Source organism: Poecile atricapillus, chromosome 1, assembly GCF_030490865.1.
Source record: "Poecile atricapillus isolate bPoeAtr1 chromosome 1, bPoeAtr1.hap1, whole genome shotgun sequence".
NCBI lineage: Eukaryota > Metazoa > Chordata > Aves > Passeriformes > Paridae > Poecile > Poecile atricapillus.
This window is the reverse complement of record NC_081249.1, coordinates 147,233,602-147,256,263: the sequence shown is the minus strand read 5'-3', so window position 1 is coordinate 147,256,263 and position 22,662 is coordinate 147,233,602. Positions and strand designations below refer to the sequence as shown.

Sequence of the window (22,662 nt, the reverse complement as noted above, 5' to 3'; positions counted from 1 at the left end):
AAAAACTGCAAATACAGGTATGGGTGGAAAAAGTCTACAGGCTTCTGTTTTTCATCTCTGCCCTTCTCTTCCAATGGACTCTTAATTTAAGTGGCTAAGGGCAGTTATTGCTGCCTCTAGGAAGGGCTGTCCCATGTATATTTGCTCCAAAAGTGTACATCTGATGGTCAGGGAAATAGAGGGAAGCCTGGCTTTTCTGGCATGGACTCCTCCCTCCAACAGATTTTCACTGTGCAACTTTTCATTTTAGATTTCTGCCCATTTTGCTGCCTAGTGTCATTACTGCTAATAACACATGCAAAGAACAGTTACTAGAAATTGAAGGTTTTAAGTCTGTATATTTCAAACAAGAAAAAAAAAAAAAAAGCCAAATCCTAGGTGTAGTAGGCTGACCCTGGCTAGATGCTAGGCACCCACCAAAGCTGCTCTATCACTCTGCCCTGGAACTGGATAGGGGAGAAAATGTATCAAAGGTTTGTGAGTTGAGATAAGGTCCAGGACAGATGACTCATCAGATAATGTCATGGTCAAAACAGCCTTGCCTGAACCTAATGCACGAGAAATTATTTTTCCACAATTCTGCTGTTGGAAGACATTGCCCCACATTGCAATTAGAGAACACCTTGATGCAGTCATTATGAAAAAAAAATAAATTTGCTATTGACCATCCCTTTCTAACAGCTCTGCAGTAAATGCTGGTGCCAGTTCCAAACAGGTAAGTTTCAGAAGAAGAACTTTCCTTTTGAACAAAAGGAATGAGGAGAAAGACACAATAGGACAGCAATATCCAGAACCTTTGCTGTCTCAGGAAATGGCCTGTGTAAAACTAAACTTACCTAAAACTGAAAAGGCAGCTAATTGCCTTCTGGGGAGACTACCAGGTGATAAACACCAGTGGTTTGTGGAGGGAGGGGGAGGCTTTTTAAGTGTACCAAAAGCGCTTGATGCATATTTTATGTAAAATGTTATTGCTTTTAGCATAAAATGATTTTGTTCTGTCTGTCTTCTCTCTCTTCTGGACTTGGCCGGGCCATGTACAAATCCCAATCATTCAACAGTACTGGAGAGTAGATAGTATTTACCTCAATAATGGTAGTTTCTTTTCGATTCTTTCTAACCCTCAATTCAGATGATGGTTCGAAGCCAACGCCTACCATGGAAACCCAGCCTATTTTCGATGGAGAAGGTAAGAACATCCCTTAAAATAACAAAAAAATAAAGCTACTTCCCTCTCCCTTTTCTCTAGGATTTATGATTCAAATGCTTTCTTTATCCTGCAAAGCAGACAAGCCAGTGAATCTCATAAGTTATCCAAATTTTAGAGTGCCCTTGGGACCTCAGGCATTTTCCCTAATCCTTTTACATCCTCCCCACTTTTCTGGAATCCAGCAATAACACCAGTTGATCAGACTCCTGGTATAATCTTGGAGGAAAAAGTGTGTCCCAGCAAGTAAAAAAAGGTGCATCAAATCAGAGGTGGCCACTTCTTTTTAGATTGTCATTACCCCCTTCCTATCTCCACTCTCACGATACTAATACTGGGAATTTCATAACCTCTGCAGTGTGTTACAGCTTTGCAAAAGGAAGGATAATGTTAAACCACAGCTTGTGAATGTTGACTTGCAAGAAAATTGCTGGGAGGTTTCTTTATTTAGCAAATGCTTTCATTGACGCACATACTATTTAAGCAAATGAAGTCATTGTCCTGGGCCCACTTAATTCATGGCCCACCCAGGCAGTTTGCTTCTCAAATAGGCAATCTCGCAATTGTATTATTTTGGAGAGGGAATATCAGACCTTAGTCTATTGGAAGCCTTTAAATGAGGATAAAATGGCTGTCATCACAGAGGGTTCATGAATTTTCCACATACAAACATAAATACCAGTGGGAATAGTGTTCCTTTGGTAGTGAATGGGCCTAAGAGCAGCTGCTTGTATCTTGCATGTTGCTTGGAAGTAGTGCCTGTTTCCTACAGGGTTAAACCCACAACCATTACTATGAAGCTATGGGCTGAAGTGTGAACCACTCTGTGACCCACCTGAAACTGCAGAGCATAAGGCAGCGAGGGAAAGCCTATGCATTTTCATAGGGGGCTGCTGTACTTCATCTGTTTTTTAAAGTGGATCAAAGGCAGAAGTGGACACTACTGAGCAGGGTAGGAGGTACTTTTCTGTTGATATTTCCTGCCTTGTAGAAACGAGTGCTGTGGTAGGGTTTTATTGTTGCTAAAATAAACACATTTAATGGCAAGATGCTGTAGTCCTATCACTTTGTATTTAGTGACTAGATTTTGACGGTCTTGTGAGCTTTAAGAAACAGCAAAGCTCTCCGAGAAAAAACACTCAAATAAACAAAGGAGACTGAAGCCATGCTGGCTCTCTCTTGTTTATATCAAAAGCAGGTTCCTCCTGGAAGTAAGCTGGTACTGTATTAAATTACTGTTGGCAATCACAAACTTCTGACCTTTAAGTTTTCCCCTGAGAGAGTGCCCATAGATGTTTAAAGGAAAGAATGTGCTAGTAAAATGCAGGAGTGAGATGATGTGGTTAATACAGCCTGTTCAGAAGCTCCTTCTAGGAGAGTTTCAATGTTTTGGTCATTCAAATAGAACTGGACAAAGTTCTTGAAGTGGAGTAGTGAACACACCTTTTCTGGTTCTTCTGGTGATGGGCAGAATCTGAAAAAAATGTTATTCTACCTTCAGTGAAAAACATTTTCAATCAAAAACCTTCACATTGATTTGTAGGTGAACTCTAGTCTGATAAATAGGCTTGGGCTGAATGATGGAAGATTGGCTCTCAAAAACATTGCAATATATTATTCAAGACCTTAACTCTTAGACTTTGAGAGCATGACTAGTGCAGTGGCCTCCTGTTGTACTAGCAGTGTCCCTTATGACTCTGGAGGACGGACAGACAGGCAGGTTGATCAGGCTATGCACTGATGAATAATCTCTTCTAAGTTTGACACTGTATTTTGTCATCTCTATTAGTAGAATAGGACTGAGTAGTTTTCAGTGGTGGCTGTAAAATAAACAATTAATAGTGTGATTCTTGGGGTGTCCTGTGCAGAACCAGGAGCTGGACTTGAGTGATTCTTGAGGGTCCCTTCCAGCTCAGGATATTATGTGATTCTAAAGTCCTGAGCAACCTGGTCTGTTCTTGAAGCTGACCCCATCTGGAGCGGAAGGTTGGACTAGACACCTCAGGATGTCATCCTGTACAATCCCTTTATCCTATCTGGGCAAACATGTTGTGATACTTAACAAGAAGACTCTCCTGGTGTCATGGGGTAGGTCTTCAGGAGGAATAGCTTGTACTTGGTGTCTGACACGAATGACAGAAAAGGGCAAAACAGGTATCCATTTACCTGATGGGTCTGAAATCTTCACATATCTTGAAAGGCGTTAAAGTTCAGATCGCATTCCACTTCACTGAATTTGAAAACTGATGGGTTCCTGTAAACCTGTATATTCAAAGTCAGGCAGCTAGGGTGGAGCTGGTATCAACATGAATGGACAATACCAATGTAGGGTTTTTTTTTCATGTTTTGCCTTTGATTTCCTACCTTCCATACACAAGGGGCTGACTTCTTTCAAAGGGCATTGCATGCACTCTGAAATGGGTGATACCTCTTGAAACTTCAACATCTCTAAGATGAAGGTTCACCTTTCTCATGTTTTCATCTACATTAGAGGATAATGAAAATTCACGTTTCATGCATAAGTTCCCCTCCCACTCCCTACCATCTTCCCTGAAGGCATAACAGAGTAGTGCCAGAGATAATGTAAATCAGATAACTTAAACTCTCCCATCCAAGGTTTGAATCATAGCACAGCCATCTCTCTAAAAATTATTTCATATTATTATAATGCAGATCTTAGAGATGTTAATAGTGAATCTTTTTTTAGGACAAGATTCTCCTCTGCTGAAGAGTGTTTTATTAATATCCTTGGTATAGTTTTGAAAAGTTATATTCCCTCCTGCACTTCTAGGCTCTGTTACTTGGTTTTCACCATCTCTTTAGTTTCCATGTGAAAAGTGTAATAATTTCCTAAAGATATCTTCTTTAAACATCTCTTCTTTTTGGTAAACTTCACCTCCTGATTCATTGGGAATCTGCTCTTTCCACAGATCTGTTGTTCAGAGATGTCTGTAATCTAAAACGATGTCCAGGTTACCTGGATTGAAAATACATTTTTATGGTAGATTCCAAGGAATTAATTTCCTGTTCTTTCTCTTTTTTTTTCCCAGAATTCATTTCTGTGCACCTTTCAACATCACTGAAAGATGTACACCATTGTATTTCTACAGGCCTTTATCCATTCTTCAGCATCTATTGACTTTGATTGTCCCTCCTTTTTCAGCTGTAGACATATCTGGTCCATATGGTGCAGATTCAGAGCTAAATTGCATCCCAGATTTAGGAATTTAAGCCCCTTTTGGGGAGAACTGCCTCAAATTAAACATTGGGTAAGAGCTAGGAAGGAGAGAAGCACTAAAGTAGAAATAGTCCATAAATCAAAATGTGTATATGTACTTATAGAAGCATATGATGGCTGAATATTGATAAAATAGTGTAGTGAAACTGGCAGATAAGGCAATTTTTGATATTCTAGCAGCAGTAAAAGTTTAACAGTGTTCAACCTATACTCCCTTGTAAAAAAAATTGCCCCGAACACAATTAATATAATGCCGCCAATCAATGTAGCTGAAAATATTTAGGAAGGAGAATTTAATTTTCTTTCTTTTTTTTTTTTTTTCATGTTCTTGTAATTTATAATCAGTTTCTCTTTACTCAGCCAGCTTCTCCCTTTGATGAGCAGATCCATGTAAATGTCAACAAGGGAGCAGGAAAACTCATGTGAAAAGTGCTTGGAACTTAAGAAAAACCTCAGGATGTACTATTTAAGTTGTGTTCTTTTGGAAACTGAATTTTTTTTCTGAAAATATTAGTCCTGAAAATGTCACTTGAGGTGCTCTAGCCCATGGTAGCAAGTACTGCTTTGCTCAGTTCTAGTCAAATGCTGAGGTTATGTCATTTCTGTGGCTTAAGGCAGGTCCAGATATGTTTTGAAGTTGATTATAACACCTCAGAGGAGGTGCTCTAAGCACTTTTTTTCCCCACAAATTTATGTTTGGATGTCTTGGTTAGTGCATCAGACATGCTTTTCTAACCAGAACCTATTTCTTTAACAGACTTCCTTTCAAGTCTTTCCAGAAATATCTTCATGTCTCTGCCTATTTATTCCAGATTTTGTTGTTGCTTGTTTTAGGGAACTTACTGTGGCCAGACCTTCTTGGTCTGTTAAAGGTCTGGATTGACTGTTTAAAATCTGGATTTCGTATGTACCTTTGGGGGAAACAGCACATACTATAGCACCCAGTGTAATGTTTGTGATCTCCAAGTCTTGAGGAAAAAGGCTTTTTGAGAATTCAGGAAGTGGGGGTTGGAGAGAGAAAAAAATGTTTTGCCAGAAGATATATACTTTATGGAACAGGAAGATAATGAGAGAACCTTGTGGAAGATTTACAAATGGTGGTTCATAAGAGTTGGAAGACCTCATCAGGAGATGAACCTGTCTGTACAAAGATGATAGATCAGTTAAGGCATGACTGTAGCCAACATCTTGTTTTCTGAAGAGAGACTGAGAGTTGAGGTTGTTGAAGGCATCTTTTAGCACCTTCCAGTCCCTGAAGACAGCCTACAAGAGAGCTGGAGAGGGGCTTTTTACAAGAGCATGCAGTGACAGGACAAGGACAAACTGAAAGAGAGTAGGTTTGGATTAGGTATGAGGAAAAAATTCTTGGCTGTGAGGGTGGTGAGGCACTGGAACAGGTTGCCCAGAGAAGCTCTGGCTGCCCCATCTTTGGAAGTGTTTAAGACCACGTTGGATGGGGCTTGGAGCAGCCTAGTCTAGTGGAAGGTGTCCCTGCCTATGGCAGAGGAGTGGGAATAAGGTGTTCTTTAATGTCCCTTCCAAACCAAACTATTCTGTGATTCTGAGTAACTATCGTGTATTTTTACTAGTTGCTGCACTTGCTTTAAGGCTGTTATTTTTATTCTTTCAGAAATCACAGCACCCACCCTTTGGATTAAGCACTTGGTCATCAAAGATTCCAAAATGAACAGCTCCAATATAAGGAATTCAGGTAACTTCCTGTCAAAAAAAAATATTATTTTAACTAGTCTGTAGCTCCTCACCATCTGTTCTTGTTTGATTCTTTCTTCATTGTAGCTACCAAGCTGCTAGGGGCACTTGCAGCCCAGACTATAAAGTAATTTCAGATAAGGTCCTTTTTTGTGCCCAAAGGGCCATAATCAATGTGTGATGAAGGATGCTTGTTTCCACAAGCCATAACTGGGGAATCTCTTAATTTCTTAATCTGTTAATTCATTTTAGTCATCTGTCATCTTTATTCTGTTTGCTGTTCAGCATGGGTATATGAACTGATGCATTTGGCTGAAAGATCTGGCCTGTGGTTTTGGTCTAAGCAGTTGCAGAAAATACAAAAAGAGGCTTCTTTTCTAGTGAATTTAAGATTCTTCTCTGCAGGGGATATTTTTTCATAGAGAAATGAGTGGATTATTTCACAACTAAAAGTGATTTAATTATGTGTGGGCCTAAGAAAATGCTGAGATTGTTTTGTGGGTAGTGGAGTGGATGGGGGAGGACCGAAGCCTGAAAAACAGCAAAGAAGAGATCATGAGCATGAGTGGGAAAAGGGGAAACAGGAAAACATGAACTCAGGTTGTAAAACTTGAGACTGGAGACACAGGTGAAATGGAGTGGAGTCACTGAAATGAGAAGGAACTGGAGAATCTGAAGAGGAATGTTTGGGATTCTTAGTAAGAATGGTTTCTGTCTAATATTTTAACTGAGGTGGGAGAAGTAAAGAAATTAAAGGGAATGTAAGAAAACAAAATTGCTTTAAGAAGCCATGGATTTACTTTAAGTTTTGAATAGGAGATGCTACTATTACATTTATTTTATGAAACATAAATGCTTAGAACGGCTGTTGGACTAATTCCAGTCACCTAAACAGATAAATTGTGGTATCTTGAAGTCTCTTCATCTGGTATTTCTGGATTAGCTAGAGAGTATTTATGACAGTTCCTTTAACCTTCCTCTGCCACTTCCAAGCTGCAGGGTGAAATCAGTGCTAGGTTGGGTGAAACTCTCTTGCCGCAGAATGAAGGACTCTTGGCAGGAGGACAGCCAGCATTGCCTAGACCACAGTTTTAACAAGTCTCCCAAGCTTCCCCTCCCAGCTGTTTTTGTAGCAGGGTGGTCTGTGTAGGATCTGCCAGTGGGAGTCAGCCAGAAGCTTCAGATAATGTGTGAGTATCAGCATCCTTCTTTAAGGATGTCTTTCAAGGGACAGCAAACACGGCTTCTGTTTTTTGTCAACTGCTGGGACAACCACCAACTGACAGTACAATTGAAGGTGACAGTGTAATATTAAAATCTTTTGTAATGGGTCCTACCTATCTTGGAGTCCAACTTGTAGTACAGCAAGTGTCATAGGTATATTGGAAAGAAGAGTGAGTGCTAAGAGGTTGCAAAGGGACTTGGGAGCAGGAGGGTCTGTCTTCCACCCTTTCTTGACCTGACAGAGCCAAAGTAGGCTGGCTTTCATGTTCTAAGGGCAATCACTTTGATTGTTTAGTCACGAAGCTGCCTGATGTGAACTGGAATTTTGTCTGCAGACGCATTCTTTGTGTGAGTTTACTTTTGTTCACTTTTTCAGTTGTTTCTGATGTCAGTTCTGATACTCAAACAAAATTATTGTGAGTGCATGCTACAAATGAAAAATAAACGATCTTGTGGAAAATTCAAGAGCTGTGTAAGAGGTGGTTTATACAGCAAGCTAAAAGGAGACTTGTGGTTCATCTGACTCAGCCTTACTGATTGCTCTGATGCTCAGTTGCTATAGGGTCCTGTTAAAAGACTGGGTTGACAGCTTTTATCCCCAAATTTCCCCACTGGGCCATACAAATGCATAGCCATTTCAGTTTCTCACAGATTATTAAGAAATGCTGCCTACAGCTATGGTTTTAGGTGTTATGAAGTGTGGGCTACTCCAGCCTTTTCCTTTCAAATAGTGAAGCCTACTCACCTTGTTTGGTATCTTTCATTCCTTTTTCCCTTGTAATATATGTTAAAGGCAATGTACAGTAGGTGGAATCAAACTGCAGAGAACTGAGAGGGATAATTATCATTTAGAATCATGTTTCTTCAAGTGTCTTCGAGTCTGTCTTGGCTGTAGATGATGAAACAGCTGTCATGAGATGGGCGTGCAAAACTAGGGGATGTTTTTAGTTGCCTTTGGCCCAACTTGAAATGCTAATGCTTAGCACATTTCCATTTTTAAAATTTCTTTTTAAAGGGTTAAGATATGTTTTGCTAGCACAAGATTTGGATTCTTCAGTTTGTTGTTGCCTCAGCTGTATTGTCTATTCAAGCTTACACTAACAGTCTTGGAGCAGATATAGCCTCGTATGTTTTTGCAGCAGTTTAATGGGATCACTGAAATTGGAAGTGAGAAAAGAAAAAAGACCTAGTAGGTCATCTAATATACTGCCTTAGGGCTAGTTAATGTTTATACTGTAAGGAGAGCAGCATTTTCTGCTGTACCATAAATGCCTTAGATAATAAAGATTTTATTTCTTCCCAAAGGTAGCTGCTCTGCTCTCTGAATTCAATCTCAGATTCTTTTTCTTTTTCTAATATCCAGCCTAGCTTTTCTTTTACTTCCTCTTCCTTGGAATTTGTATAGTGAAGCACTTAGCTCTGATCTCTCCCCTTCCTGTGGTGATTATATGGCCCTGTCCTTTTCAGAGAAGAGTGGTCCAGATACTGCTGTCAGAAGATGTGTGCTGTTCTCTAAGCAGCACTGACATTGGACATCTTGGAAAGCAGCATCACTATGTCAGCCATGAGGAGAATTTCAGAATTGTTATATGGAGTCAAATGGACTCTTTAATTTGCTGTCATTGTCTCTGGTCAGTGTTAGGTGAGCCACCCACCCGGCAGCTGAGCATTGCAGAGCTGGTGACACCCCATGTAATATATGCTGCTTGTATCCTGTAAGAGCTGCATTTGAAATCTGAGTATTCCATCTTCTGTTTAGTGTTGACAAACAGAAGAGGTTCTTCTGAAACTGATCTCTTTTTTTTTTGGAGCACTTACATTTTGTCTGGCATGTGTAAATCCTTATTAAGCTAGGGATCAGGAAAAGCAGAATGACTCCAGCCTGGTGATTAGAGCACTTGACTGAGAATCTATATGTCTCCAGGCATTTTGCCAGTGAGTTTTTCTATGCTCAGTAAAAGAGCATTGCTAGGAGGGATTGCTAATACTGTTACCCCAGCCCACCTTAAAGAATTAAATGGCACCCTTTACTCAGTAGGGTGAGATGCAGGTTCAAACCTTCTCAGCCAGAGGCAGGAACCAAAATATGGACATCTGGACTGTTACACAGCTGAAAAATTGTTTTTCTACACTTAAATACATTTTCTGTCTGTCTGAATCCTGCAAGTCTCAATTTTTTCTGGTAAGTAAAAGGTCTAGATCAATACAATATTGTTGTGGCAAGATGACAGAAATAATTTTTGCTGGTTCTCCCCTTTCCCAAACATGCACATCCACATGTGCATGCACACAGATACCTTAAGCTAACTAAGACAGTTACCTAGCACTGCTCCCTGTGATGTGTAGTTCTTAACACTGCCAAGCAGGAGGTGATTTGGGTGGGGTTCTTGCAATGGTTGTTCTCTAATCAGTATGTCTGGCAACTGTATTTCATTCTGCTTTTACTGTTTCAGCCTCCTCCCCTCATCCCCAACCTATTTCAGCCTGCAACAGTCCAAGTGATTATTTTTCCTTAAGTTCTCAATCTAGGGAAGCATTTGATAATGTTTTCCACTTCCAAGAAATCTAATGGCTGCTTGTTTAGGAGCACCCCATCTCCACTGAGGAATCCAGGTATTTTCCTCACTTCCAGGGTTGGGTTATTTCCAAATTCATTTGTGCTACTTAGTGATTTGGTTTTAGTTAGCAAGAGTTTCCAACCTGTATCCAGCTTACTGTGACAACCTTTAAGAAAACCACAGAATGATGTAATAAGCCCCTGCATGGAAAAATAAACAGCTCTGGAGAAACCAGCAGTAGCAGCCTCAAGTAAATATTCTTCAGTCACTGGGGTTTTGAAAATGACGTTATTTGAAAGGAAGAATGAGTAATATATTAAGGTTAGCAGCTGAAGACAGGTTTGTGTGTGCTGTGCCTAGTTTAGGAAAAAAAAAAAAAAAGAAGAAAAAAATCATAGCTGTTTGTTTCAAAATCCTGCTTGGTGAATGGGGACCAATTCCATGTGGCCTATTCTGTTAAGCTCTGGCACCCAGGCATCGTGCTGGCATCTCATGATGGCATTCCAGTAATAGAGCTTTCTCCTGTCAGCAGCTCTTAGTGGACAGAGCATAACTGAATGAGCTTTGAAAACAAGAATGGTGGTATTCACACTTCTTTTCCTTAATTGAGCCAACTTGAAGCCCAGACTTTAGGGCTTTTCAAAGGGGGAAACTTGAAAACTTCACATCTGTATATATCCCTCCATGCACCTGAAGAGATGTCTCATGGTTCTTGAGTGCAGTTTGTCTCCAGAGATCTGCACAGTGAAGTGGGATGTGATTATATCAAGTGTCATTATCAGGACCTGAGTTCTCTGGTTTGTCTGTGTTCCTTAAGGGGCCTTTTTTCCCACTTGCAGAAAAAAAAAAGAAAAAAACAAAAGAAAAGAGAAGAAAACACCCATGGCACCCCCAAAAACATTCTCTATAATACTTAATTAGGAAATGACACTATTTTCCTGCATGCCTTTCTTATTGATCAGGGGTAGTAATTGCCCCAAGGGTTAATGTACTCATGGGTATGTTGTCTTATCCATATTGAGGCTTTCTGTGATCAAGAACATTAAAAAGGAGTCTGCTTGAGACTATATTGGGAATCAGAGTAGTTCTTCTTGATCAGGTGAGATGAACATATAATGAGACAGAGCTTGAGAAGGAAGCTCTTTCCAAGTTTTAGTAGGATACCCCAAAAATAGCCAAGGTGAGACAAGAGTTTAATTTGTTATTATAACTGTCTTTTTCAGAAGTGAGGGTAAACACAAAGAGCTTGATGCCTCTATTATTTTCTGGAGTGGGGAGACCTTGCACCTATGTGTTGAATGTACAGTTATCTGGAATTGTAGAAAATTTCTTCATACCTTGGAAATGTCGAACACTGCAGAGAACGGGGAGCCAGGTAGATTCAGATGAGCTTCTTGGAAAGCAAAACAATGTTCTTGTTTTGTTATTGGGGGTAATTCCACACCTGTCTTTATCCTGGCAGCCTTATTCCTTAGGTGTCTTGTCCTACTCTTGGTGCACAGCACTTTCCACTTTGTTATTTAAAGACATGAGACCATGGACTTCTGCTTCTTCTGCTGCTTTTTTCCTATTTCCCACTATTACTAAACTAGTTGTGTTAGTTTGAACTGACTCTCTCAGTGCCAGTTCTGTTACTGTCCAAATGTCTAATACAGGATTGTAGGCTCTTCCCCAAGACCTGTGGCTGGTTAGTGTTAGGATACTGAGAAAAGGAGATAGCTATCACTTTATCAGGAAAGTAGGTTGCTTTTATGAGGGCTGTAGTCAGGAATAATTGTGCTTTAGGGACATCTGAGTAAGATGCTATGATGGCATTTGAACTGGAAAATTTTGGTCCCTATGGATGACATTCTAATGCAGTCCTCTTTGGTAAACATTTTTGTGCTTCTGTCTTCTCTGGGCATAACACCTGGGATTAGTTAAAGGCTTTTGAATTTCTCCCTAGCTGAAGAGGAAAAAAGTGTCATTGATGGTGTCAAGAACAAGAGTTCATGGGAGGGAACCAGTGTGTCAGAAAACTTTTGTCTTTTCAACTGATCTCTATTAATGTATCTTCCTTGGTTCTTTTCCTGCATCTTGAGTCAGTACCTCCCAACAGTGCTCCTCTAACCTGTCAAAACTATTGGGCTAAAAGTCTGTGACTATCGTCCCATCTTACACAACTATTTATCTTCAGACCTTTGTATTAATCCTCCCAGCCCTTCTTTTTGTGAGGATTTGTTTTGGTTTTGTTTTGAATTAATTTTAGTTTAGATTCTGGCTTGATATCAAATAAAGCAATTTCAAGAGGAGCTCCTGTTGAGTATGAAATTAAAACTTACTAATTCCATTACATTTTCACAACAAATATATATGCTCTTATTTGCTGAGTTCCTGCTTTGTTGCAAGCCAAAATGTGATGTTTCTTCATTACTTTATGATCCCTCCCTTCCCTCTGGCTCCATCTGTGGTGCAGGCATCCTTTCCTGTCTTGGCTGCTGCTTGGGAGGCCTGTGTCTCCTCTTCTGGAAGTTCTGAGAAGGATGATATGTGTGATGCCCAAGGGTGATTCTCCCACAGTCTCAGTGTGACAGGTGTGTGTGCTGAAGAGGGGAGTATGTAGCAGAGAGCAGAAGCAGGGGGAATGGAAGAATCTAGGACCAGGACCCTTCCCAGACAGCCAGCAAACAAAGTCATAAATAACATGCCATTAGGGACCAGTTAATCTGCTCTATGAAAAGGTGCAAAGTATACAAGTGGGAAAAATAACATTGTATAATAATCAGCGTGCAACCATAGGTGTTAAACCATATGCAGCTAGGCAAATAAATGAAACTCCCCCTGAGAGCTGCGTGATAAATCATTCCCAAAGAATTCAGTCACTCCCCCCTCCTTATCCTCCAAAGAAAGAAAACAAATTACTTTAGATGTGGAGTCATAACTACTACTCTGCAGCTGCCAGTTAAGTCAAGTGGACAAGGAGCAGCAGGAGAAGAGACAAAGATACAAGAAGCCGGGGTAAAAGGGGAAACAGAAAACAACCCCACATTTGAAACCACTGGAGATTTGGTGGGGAAAGGAAAGGAAATAAACTCCAGCACCAGGCATTACCTGGATGTACAGGAAAGAACTGAGAGTGGTCAATTTTGTGGAGTTTGTTTTGCTTTTTAGCAGAAGCTGGTTCAGATTGGAGGGGCTGCATACATTTGCTGAAGTAATTCCTTAGCAGCACAGTGTTCCTTGCTGTTTGTAATAGCAACATTTGGCACAGGCTCATTTGTGGATCTGCACTTCAGACATCCATTTGAATGTATGTTGATGCCTGCAGAAAGGCTGCACATATTGACTCACCTTCCTGCCTCTCTTGAAATGTTCCTGTCAAATTCACCACATTTCTGAAGTACCACAATTAAGGGGGAGCTCTTTCAAGGTAACTGTCATTACTAGCTCCTAGATAACCTCTGGGAAAGGTTTAGATCAAGGTAGGCTTCTCCTGAAACCAAAAACCTTGGCGGGGCTTGCGAGTGATTTGCAAAGACAGAAGTGAAGAAAAAAAACCCATGATTTTTTTTGGTTTAAAACACAGGTCAGTGTATTCCAATGAGCATCTGCTGCCCACAGAGTTGTCCAAGAAGGCCATGAATATTGCCTAGTACAGCATAAGGCTGTGAAGGAAAAGAGCTGCATTGCAGAGCTTTGGAAAACCCTACCCTTCCATGGGGGTGTCTGTTGGACATCTATCTCATGACACTGACAAAGTTTCTCTGTCCCATGGCTGATGTCTGAATCCCATGTTACGTCATTGAACTTCCAAAGCCCAGATACTCCATGCAGAGACAGCTGACTCTAGATAAATACCCAAAAGTGAGGGCTAGCTTCCTGTGAGAGGCAATTCCTTCTGCCTCCTTGTGAAGTGCAAAATATTACAGGAAAAAGCTGATCTGTCACTACATGAAAAGGCTCATCACACTATAAACCTCTCTTGCCTTCTGTGCCTCACCAGAAGTACCATTAAATATAATGTTGCTGAAGATAGGAAGACCAGTCTGAACCACTTTTTACCTGCCTGTGACAATTTTCAGACTTTCTGTTTGGTGTCCTGTAATTGCAGAGTAAAAACACTGTAAAAATAGTGTGCTTGTATACTCTAGCTAGAAGAGGTAGGCAAGTTCTGCAATAATTACTGTACTCATTGTTCCAGGGACTAAAACAGGTGTGGAAGTGAAAAAAGTTTCCCAATAATTCTAAGGCTCCAGTAGAAACACCTATTGTTTTTTGTTTTATTGAACAGAATTCCTTGGTGTGGAAAGAGTGCAGTGAAAAAGGAGCATAGGGAAAACGAATGTGTTCAGAGACAGGTGGCTTATGTCAAAGCTAGATATGCCACAAGCTCACAGTGCTTAGAAACTATGTGAAATGGAAAAGAGGCATTAGGGAGGAAAAAACACAGACTGTGTAGCTTTGTCTCAAAATGACAAGGGCAGTGTCTAAGGTTGAAAGATTCTTCTACTGCTGAGGAAACATCCTGATGTCAAGAAATGAAGAGGCTGCATTTTGATGCCAAACTTTCTCTGCTAAGACTATGGAAGCTGCTGTCATTTTGAAGGTACTGCACAGGTACAGCTGTCATAAAGAATATGGAGGCCAGGTGCATTAGAGGGGATCTGCCGCCCTGAAAACTCAGATTTTCGATCTTGTTTACATAATTTCTAAGAACTTTCCCAAGACAGTGACTGTAAACATAGATATGCATTCTTTCTGATACACGTCTTTTGATGGACATCTCACACGACCAGTGTGATTGGAAAGGTGGTAACCTAACTATCAACCCTGGTCATTGCTGAGAATCTATAAATACTGAAGTTGTAAGAATAGAACCAGTTTTTTCCCCTGTTATACAGGAGCCGTGTCTGTGTGAATCATTTTGTGTCCTGCAGCAACAGGGATCAGACCCCAAAATCTGGAAACCTAAACCAGATCAAATATCTTCAGAATTTTAGTCTTTGTTAGCAAAGGGGTTGCCTCAGTCATTGAGGATCTGCTGGACCTTCTCAACTTGTGTGAGGAGAGCAAAAAAGACCTGAAGACATTCATGTGGGTTTTTCTCCCTGTTTTAACTCAGGGTCATGTCCAATTAGTAGCAGCTCTGACACATGTAACCTGTTCCTAATCTGGCAACAGAGATGCCACTGCCTCTTCCAATGAGTGAACAGTTTTATCACCAGGGCTTTTTTTATATCAAACCTAAATCTCCTTTCTCCAAGTAGGCTGTCTGCTACTTGAAGTACCCATGGGGAAGGGAAAAAAAAAATCTATGTTTTTTTTTTTCTTTTTCGTAGAACAGCTTTTACATTTCAGAAGACTGAATGTCATCCCTAGACTAAACAAATTGAATTCTTTTAGCCTTTTCTCATAGATCAAGTGTCGTAGACCTTTGCCTGTTCCCCTTGCTCTCTCATGCCCTCTTGCCAAACAGTGCTCCTGTCCCTCAAAGTGCAGTGCCCAGTGCTCGTACACAGGGCTGATTTAAAGAATCACTAGTACTTTGTGCCTGTTCCTTATGTGAAGCCCCTCTCATTACATTCCACAGCTGGATTTACCTGTTTTGTTTTTTTTATTGTTGTTTGCAATATCATGAAGCTGCAGACTTTTTTGTGGTCTACCCAAGCTGCTGACCATTTTTTCCAAGTCTCTCTGTCTCGCCAGTAATTTTCTCCCCATGTGCTGGATTTCTCCTTGCTGGTTGCTATGGTTTGGACTTGTAAGTTGTGATTACACTGATTTAAAACCATTTATCAAAGTGACTTAGAATTCTTTCCTGAAGCTCGGTCTGTAAATTGGATGCTCTGTTCCATTGGCCAGAGTGGTCATTTAATTTGATACAAGTCTCATGGTAGCTTTCAAAAGAGAGAACTTTTGAGACCTCTTGTCTTGGAGAGCATCTTTTTCTTAACCTGCTGTGTTAGGTAACTATCTCATAGTAATTGTACATAGCTTGCGTTTTCCTTACTTGGTTACAAGAATGACACAACTTAAAATATTCTCTAATGAACCAGAATTTATTCAGAGCTCTAATGCATTGTATATGAGCATGGAAATACTTGCAGTTTTTTTCCAGGATGATGTACCACAGCCATGAAAAAAGCATGGTTCTTTTTCTGCCATCCTTCAGCTAGTCTGGCTATAGCTCTAGGAGAGCTAGGACTGTGTGACTGACTGCTTGTGAGGTGGGATGGTACAAAGAGTCCAGGGTCTGCCTGGAAGGCATTTCAGTTAGAATTGCAAGGACAAGTAGCTGTCGACTGACAGGTTTCAAGATGTGCAGGTGTGGATCTTTATTCCTGTGTGGGTTGGGAACCCCATGGAGCATACTGTTGTTTTATCTGGGCAGGACGCAATGGCCACAAGTTCTGCAAAATGACCATAAGTTGGGCATCAGAAAGTCCCTCACTAAGTTTGCTCTAATCCGTGAGAGGGTGCTTCCTTCAGCAAGTCCTCCTTATTTCAAGCTAGAGGGTAGATTTTGAATAGGCTTCTCATCATATAACACTGCTGGGAATGCAGTGCAGCCTTATCTTTTAGAGCAGAAGGAAAATGGCAGGGGAAGCATGTGTTCCTGGATAGCTGAAGTTTAATGAGCCACTTGGAATAATGCATTTTTGAAATTTATAACCCACCTGTTAAACCTTTGCATTGTACTTGTTCAGCACTGGAACATGTAGTAACATCTGCTTCCTCTGTAGCCTATGCCTTGAGAAATGAAATTGAGTGAGTACCAAGGTAAAGCAAAGTCTGCTCAACTGGTACAGTATGGGAACACCTGCAAGGTTTGTTTTTCTTTTTACCTTCACGTTAGCCAGAAAACTCTGGAGGGACCATGATCCCAGACAGAACAGGGTGGAGTGGGTATCAGTACTGATGACTAACAGAGGTGTGGAGAGATTTATGCTATCCCCATGAGCCGTATTTGCTCAGCTGTTATTGTGCTCCCAGTAAACACAGAAGGGGTTGTTTCTCTCCCTCCACCCACAGCCCTGCTCAGGGGACAGGCAATAAGGGCCTATTTACTGCATTGCCTTGCTGCTCCTGCCAGCACTTGTGCATGTGCATACTTAAGGCTTTTCAAATGCTCCTTCCCCTCCAAGGAGGAAAGGATGCAGATTTAGGCTGCTGGTGTAACCTGTGCTGAACTTGCTTTCTGCCCACAGCTTTTGTCCTGGGATGAGGTACCTGTTCTCCCGGAGTAGACCTAGCTCCTGTTCACATTAGAGCTTCCTTATGTACAACGTGAAAGCAGCTTTAAGCTTATGTACATTCTGTGGTAAAATAACCAGTTCAAAGCTCTTGTTCTCTGCCATAGTAGTGTGAAGACACATGAGAAATTGACCCTGTCTGAATTAAGCTCCCCTGGGAGACAGGCAAACACTTTTCCTCACTGAAAGGAAAACTGAGGCACAAAGACACTTGGTTCTCATGTTTGGGTTGGCACAGAAGGTCAGTAGGAACTTGGCACTAAATATCCATGCTGCTCCCCTTTGTTTTGTGCTGCACTAATGCCTCACTGAGAGGAAAGTTGGGAGATGGACAAAAAAAATTTGGGGGAGCTGTATTTGGGGTTATTTATTTATTTATTTATTTTTAAAATTAGGTCCCTGTTGCAGTGCTAACAATGGGGATTGGTCAAGAATTCTTCAGTAAAAGACCTTTTCCCTCCCTTGTGATGAATGCTTGTTCATTAAAACTGAAGCTTTTTGTGGGAATTCCATGGGAAAAGTTTTGCTGGTCCAGACAGAATTTCTGGTCAAAGGAAATGAGGGAGAGAGAGAAAAAGAGAAGGAAATCTGCCCTGCCTGGTACAGCCTGTAGCTCTGGGGTTAGGCTATTCACATGGGTTCATTGTGGCTGGGCAGAAGCATAGAGGGAGGTTAGACCCTCTCTTTTGCCTGATTTAGAAGAAAGAATCCTGTCTCTTAAGGGTGTAGGAATCTCTCCAAGGTGGTTGGTTCTGGTGCCACAGTCTTCCTCTTCTTTTAAAAAGAAAAGATTTGGATGCAGAAGAGCAAAGTTCAGAAAATAATCTGCTGTGGCTGGATGGCAGATGTTCCCTGTATCCCACCATAATTATCCCCACAGCACCTTCACAGCCACAGTGAATGATGCTTGGTGCTTTGGCTCTGGTGGCAGTGAGAGGTGTTGTGTGTCAGGAGAGCAGCTGGGGGAGGCTGCCCCATCCCCAGTGGCTGCACATAGCCCTGCAATATGAGTATGAGAACTGTTAAGCACAAACCTTTGGCTAGATGCTACTAGACACTCTCTCTTCTCAGCTTTGTGGGGTAAACAAGCATCCAATCTCTTTAATAACCATATAGTCTATTAGACAGTCAGATGAGTCCCTTAATTCATCCATCATTTTTATTTTTATTGTGCAGGCACTAAATGTATGTTTGAATATATGTACTTAAGGGACCAGGAATGAGAGACCTTTTTATGAATCTGACCATGTATTTCTCAGAAGGCCATTACTAGGGGAGAATTATTGCATTAATAATGTGCAACTGCAGATGTCCAAGCCCTGTTTTTCTGCCATAGCTCATGGCTTCAGAGACACTACTTTAAAAATATGTTTTAATGAGTGGTAGAAGTAGTCAAGAGTAAGGAACAGTTAGCATTTTAGAGCTGAGCAGTTGAGGTAAAATGGATATTGCTGCCAGTGACTCTTCTCTTTGTGTGATATACATTTCCTATTGTTTTTTCCTGAAATTTGTTTTTTTGTAATCTAGATTTGCTGTCATATTGAGGTTTCACTCCCCAGCAGCACTAAGATGGCAAGTGTTACTTGGTTTCTTTGCTGATGGTCAAGTCAAAGCAGAGATGGCAGAAAACAGTAGAATGTGACAGTGCCTTTAAAGTAAATAAATAAATGGGCATAATATTATTATTTGTTCTAGGAAGGCTGTTTGTGTCCCACTGACTTGCCATCTTAAATTTTCTCTCTCTAAGAAATGTTTAGTTTAGGGAAAGAAGGAGAACCTTTCTTTGTGTGCCTGCAACTCCCATTAACAGGGAATAGGCTTTTAAGTACCCTGCATGTATAATAAATATATGCTGGTTTCTAAGATGACAGCTTAATTTCGTACCTGGCATTAAACTTTCTAGCTTTGCCATAGGCTTTCACTATTCTCCACTAACCTGGCCTTGGCAACAGCAGCAGAGTTTCCAGTAAGCAATTTGACTGGAGCAGGAGGACTTGGAGTGGTCCCCCTGGAGCTGGGACAGCCTTTGATGGTCCCTTGTTACCCATGAGACAATCTTTCAGGGTGACATTGCATGCAGCTCACACCAAGTCCCAGACTAGTGAAGCTGACGGTATGGATTTCCCAGCTGATTTTGCTGCCTTTTGAATACCCGAGTGTTAATATGAACGTTTATTTTTTAAGGGAATTAAGTGCTGTTAGAGTGGTAGCCTGGAGCAAAGAGTCTCTTTGGGGGCTGGTGCTAGTTAATACTTTCTGCTTTGTAGACAGATGTCACTGAAGGAACTTTCCACAAGGCTGTTGTCAGAGTCAATGTGTTTGCCGTTCCGATCTCCTCCAGCTCAGGGAGGGCATGGTGGATCTGGAAGGGGTTCAGAGAAGAGCTGTGCCATGTGGGACTCTTCGGCATGTAAATGAGACAAAGTAGGAATCTGTAAAGCAGGGAGGAGCTTCCATGGCAGCTACTTCTAGATGTACATTGGAACTGAGTGAAGTATGATCTCCCTGATGTTTCAGTTGTACTGCTGTCATTGCTAATGATGGGCTATTGAATGCTGGTGACAAAGGCAGAGTTTGCATCATTACATATATCTGATATCAACAAAGCCTGTAAGATTTGTTTCACTCAGCCCTTAAACAGCTTTCAAACAGAAATAACTACCAATTAGTTACATATTTTGGTAGTAAATGTGACTATTCAGTTCCCACAAATTTCTATTAATATGTGCAGAGATTTTTTTCCATTTTCTTATGGCATAGCACAAATATATAAATATGTAGATTTATTCTGTGTAATTTACATACCTAACTGCAAATGTATGTAAAATAAGATACTAATTCATTAAAGAAATACATTTTTTTTCTCTTGGTTTCAATAAAAGTGGCATATTTCTTTGTTCTAACACAAAAAGAAAGCACACTTTATTTTTTTCAGTGTAATTTTACTGAGTTTTGCAAGACTCAAAGGGCTTGAGAAATCTTGGTTTGACTTTGTGCACTCAGGAAGCTTTTGGGATTTAGATAGAAAAATTCTCGGAATGTAGCTCTCTCTAGCAGAAGTTTTTCTTCCTTTTGCTTATAATATAATGATGATAGAGAATTTTGCCCCTGCTTTTTCGCTTCCCCCAAGCTGCCTGAGTGCTTTGCCTCACCTGATGGCCAAGTGAATTGCTGTCAGCAGACTGTGGGTAAGTGGGGCCCTTTGATGTAAGCGGTTTGTTAGGGAGCCCGCAGGCTTCTGGCTCAATGACTTCTCTGTCCTAGTACATCTTGGGAACAGTCTTTTGTTTTGGTTTTTTCCTTTTTATTTTTTCTTTTTTATCCTTTTTCCTTTTTCTTTTTTTTTCTCAGATGTGAAATCCATCAGCAAAGAGAAGTCAGCTTAAATATCAGCTGAGGCTTAAGTTTCCTTTCAGTTTTTGTTGACTTTATGCCCCCCTGCTCCTTCCCAGTCAAGTTTCTCTCTGTTTGAGTCAGACTTACTGACACTTAAAAGTTTTTATTCTGTGTTTCTATTGTATGGGTTTGTATATGGCAAAGTTCAGGTGCCCTTCACATTCCCAGCCTTGACAGTGATGTGAAATGTTGAGGGGAGTGAGACTTTTTGGGGTCTCTGAGACTCTTCCAGCTGCACCAGTTCAATTAGAAACCAGTAAAAACGCTTCTGGTACCCAGGCATGCTGTACTCAGGTGATTCTGTGCAGACCTGCTGGAGTTTCTTGTCACACATGCAAAGGAATGCTGGGTGCATGGACAGTGCTAGGGCTCTGTGTGCCAGGCTGGCTGCAGAAGCCACTTCTGGGCTTCTTCCTGATCTTTGGTGCATGCCACTACCGTTCGCTTTGACAGTATCTTTGGAAATAGCCTTTCCTGTGTTATAGGTTATTAAGGAACCGGGCCTTACCTGCCACTCAGTATAAGCAGTGTTGGGTGCCCTTTGTTTTCCAGGTGAGGACAACAGTGGAAAGTGCTGGAGAGGTGATGGCAGTGGGGGTTGAATGGGATATCCTGTTCTGTTCCCTGCTGAGGTGTGTGCAGATGCTGTCTGTGCTGGATAAGCCTGTGTTCAAACATAACCTGCTTCTCTTGGGATCATGTTGGAGAGGTGCTGTTGAGTGGGAGAAGTGTTTTGCGGTCTGGAGAAAGAGATGGAACGGCAGGGCAGGGTGTTTGCCTCCTTTGTTAACTGGAAAATACAAGTCACAGTTTAGGATCTCTCAGCTTGCAAAAGCATAATCTGGGAAATTCTTACCTCATGGCTGCATTGAGAGCGAATTGTTTTTACCCGATAGTTCATTTCCAAAACCCAAATGATCAAGAAGAGTTTCTGCTGTTTCTGGCATCCTGAGCAGCTGGCAGTCAATGTCTGTAGTCCATAATCTTGTTGTGTCACAGCTAAGTGTAGGAGAAAGCTCTCAACCCAGAAGTCCCTCGGTCCCTGAGGATGCAGATGTACTGATGCTTGATGAGAAGGAAACAGACACAAAGGGTTCCTGATGTGAAGGATACACATATCCTGCTGGCCTGAGGAAAGTGATCTTGATTTGATTCTTTTTCCACCCCCTCCAACCTCCCTTCTGTCTTCCAGAAAAAGTTGACTCCTGTGACCAGGAGAGGCAGAGCGCCCTGGAGGAGGCCCGGCAGAACCCGCGTGAGGGTATCGTCATCCCCGAGTGTGCTCCTGGAGGACTCTACAAACCAGTGCAATGCCACCAGTCGACTGGGTACTGCTGGTGTGTCCTGGTGGACACAGGACGTCCCCTGCCTGGCACTTCCACTCGGTGAGAGCTATAGGCAGGCCTGGGAAGGTGCCTGGCTGGAGGAGATGAGATATAGAAAATACTACTGCAATGAGAAATCAGTTCTTCACTCTAGAGCAGTCAGCTCTACACTGCTTTCCCTAGAGCAAGCAATGCTGTAGGTGATGTTCCCTGCTGAGTGTTACTTTGCAGCTCCCTTTCTATAGGAGCTGGTGGACATTAATTACTGTCCATACTTCTCTCTGTGTTAAGTATTTATGCAAAGCAGCCTTTTTTTTCTGCTGGCTTGCTTTTCTGAGGTAGGAGGAACGGGGGCTTTGCTCAAGAATATGGATTATGGGCATGAGCAGTGAAAAGACAAGGGTCTGTTTCATAGTCATCTGCTTTATATTTCCATGTTGCAGCCTCTTGAATCCTGACCAGTAGGGAATTAGAAGGATGCTTGTTGTTCATGGGTAGACTTTAAACCAGAGATCGATTTTTTTTTTACTATTATTACTATTTTTTTTATTTTCAGTTACTCTCTATTTTGAAAGTACCTGAGGAATCTTTTCTCAGTTAGAGTTTGGAAACAAATTGTGGGTCTAGCAAGTTGCAAAAACAGGCCAGTAAGAGCTGGGACTTAAACTTGGCTAGATATAGTGATTCTGCAAAGCATGAACAGCTTTGAAAAAAAATCTCAGCCTATGTCCACAAGAACTGGAAGAGGTCCCTGTGCTGTTTGTGGGTTTCAGTT

The 22,662-nt window shown here is 41.3% G+C and overlaps 1 protein-coding gene across 9 annotated transcripts in view; it reads left to right on the top strand.

The window, feature by feature from the left end:
• Nucleotides 1–22,662, top strand: part of SMOC1 (SPARC related modular calcium binding 1) — a 171,740-nt gene that overhangs the window by 122,517 nt on the left and 26,561 nt on the right. For 8 of the 9 annotated variants that reach the window (XM_058839493.1, XM_058839474.1, XM_058839483.1 and 5 more), the window contains 3 exons: nucleotides 1,097–1,186; nucleotides 6,073–6,153; nucleotides 21,755–21,947. In XM_058839493.1, coding sequence (XP_058695476.1) covers nucleotides 1,097–1,186; nucleotides 6,073–6,153; nucleotides 21,755–21,947 — 364 coding nt within the window. The remainder of the gene's footprint in view (nucleotides 1–1,096; nucleotides 1,187–6,072; nucleotides 6,154–21,754; nucleotides 21,948–22,662) is intronic. The other variant, XM_058839512.1, reaches the window with a different exon arrangement.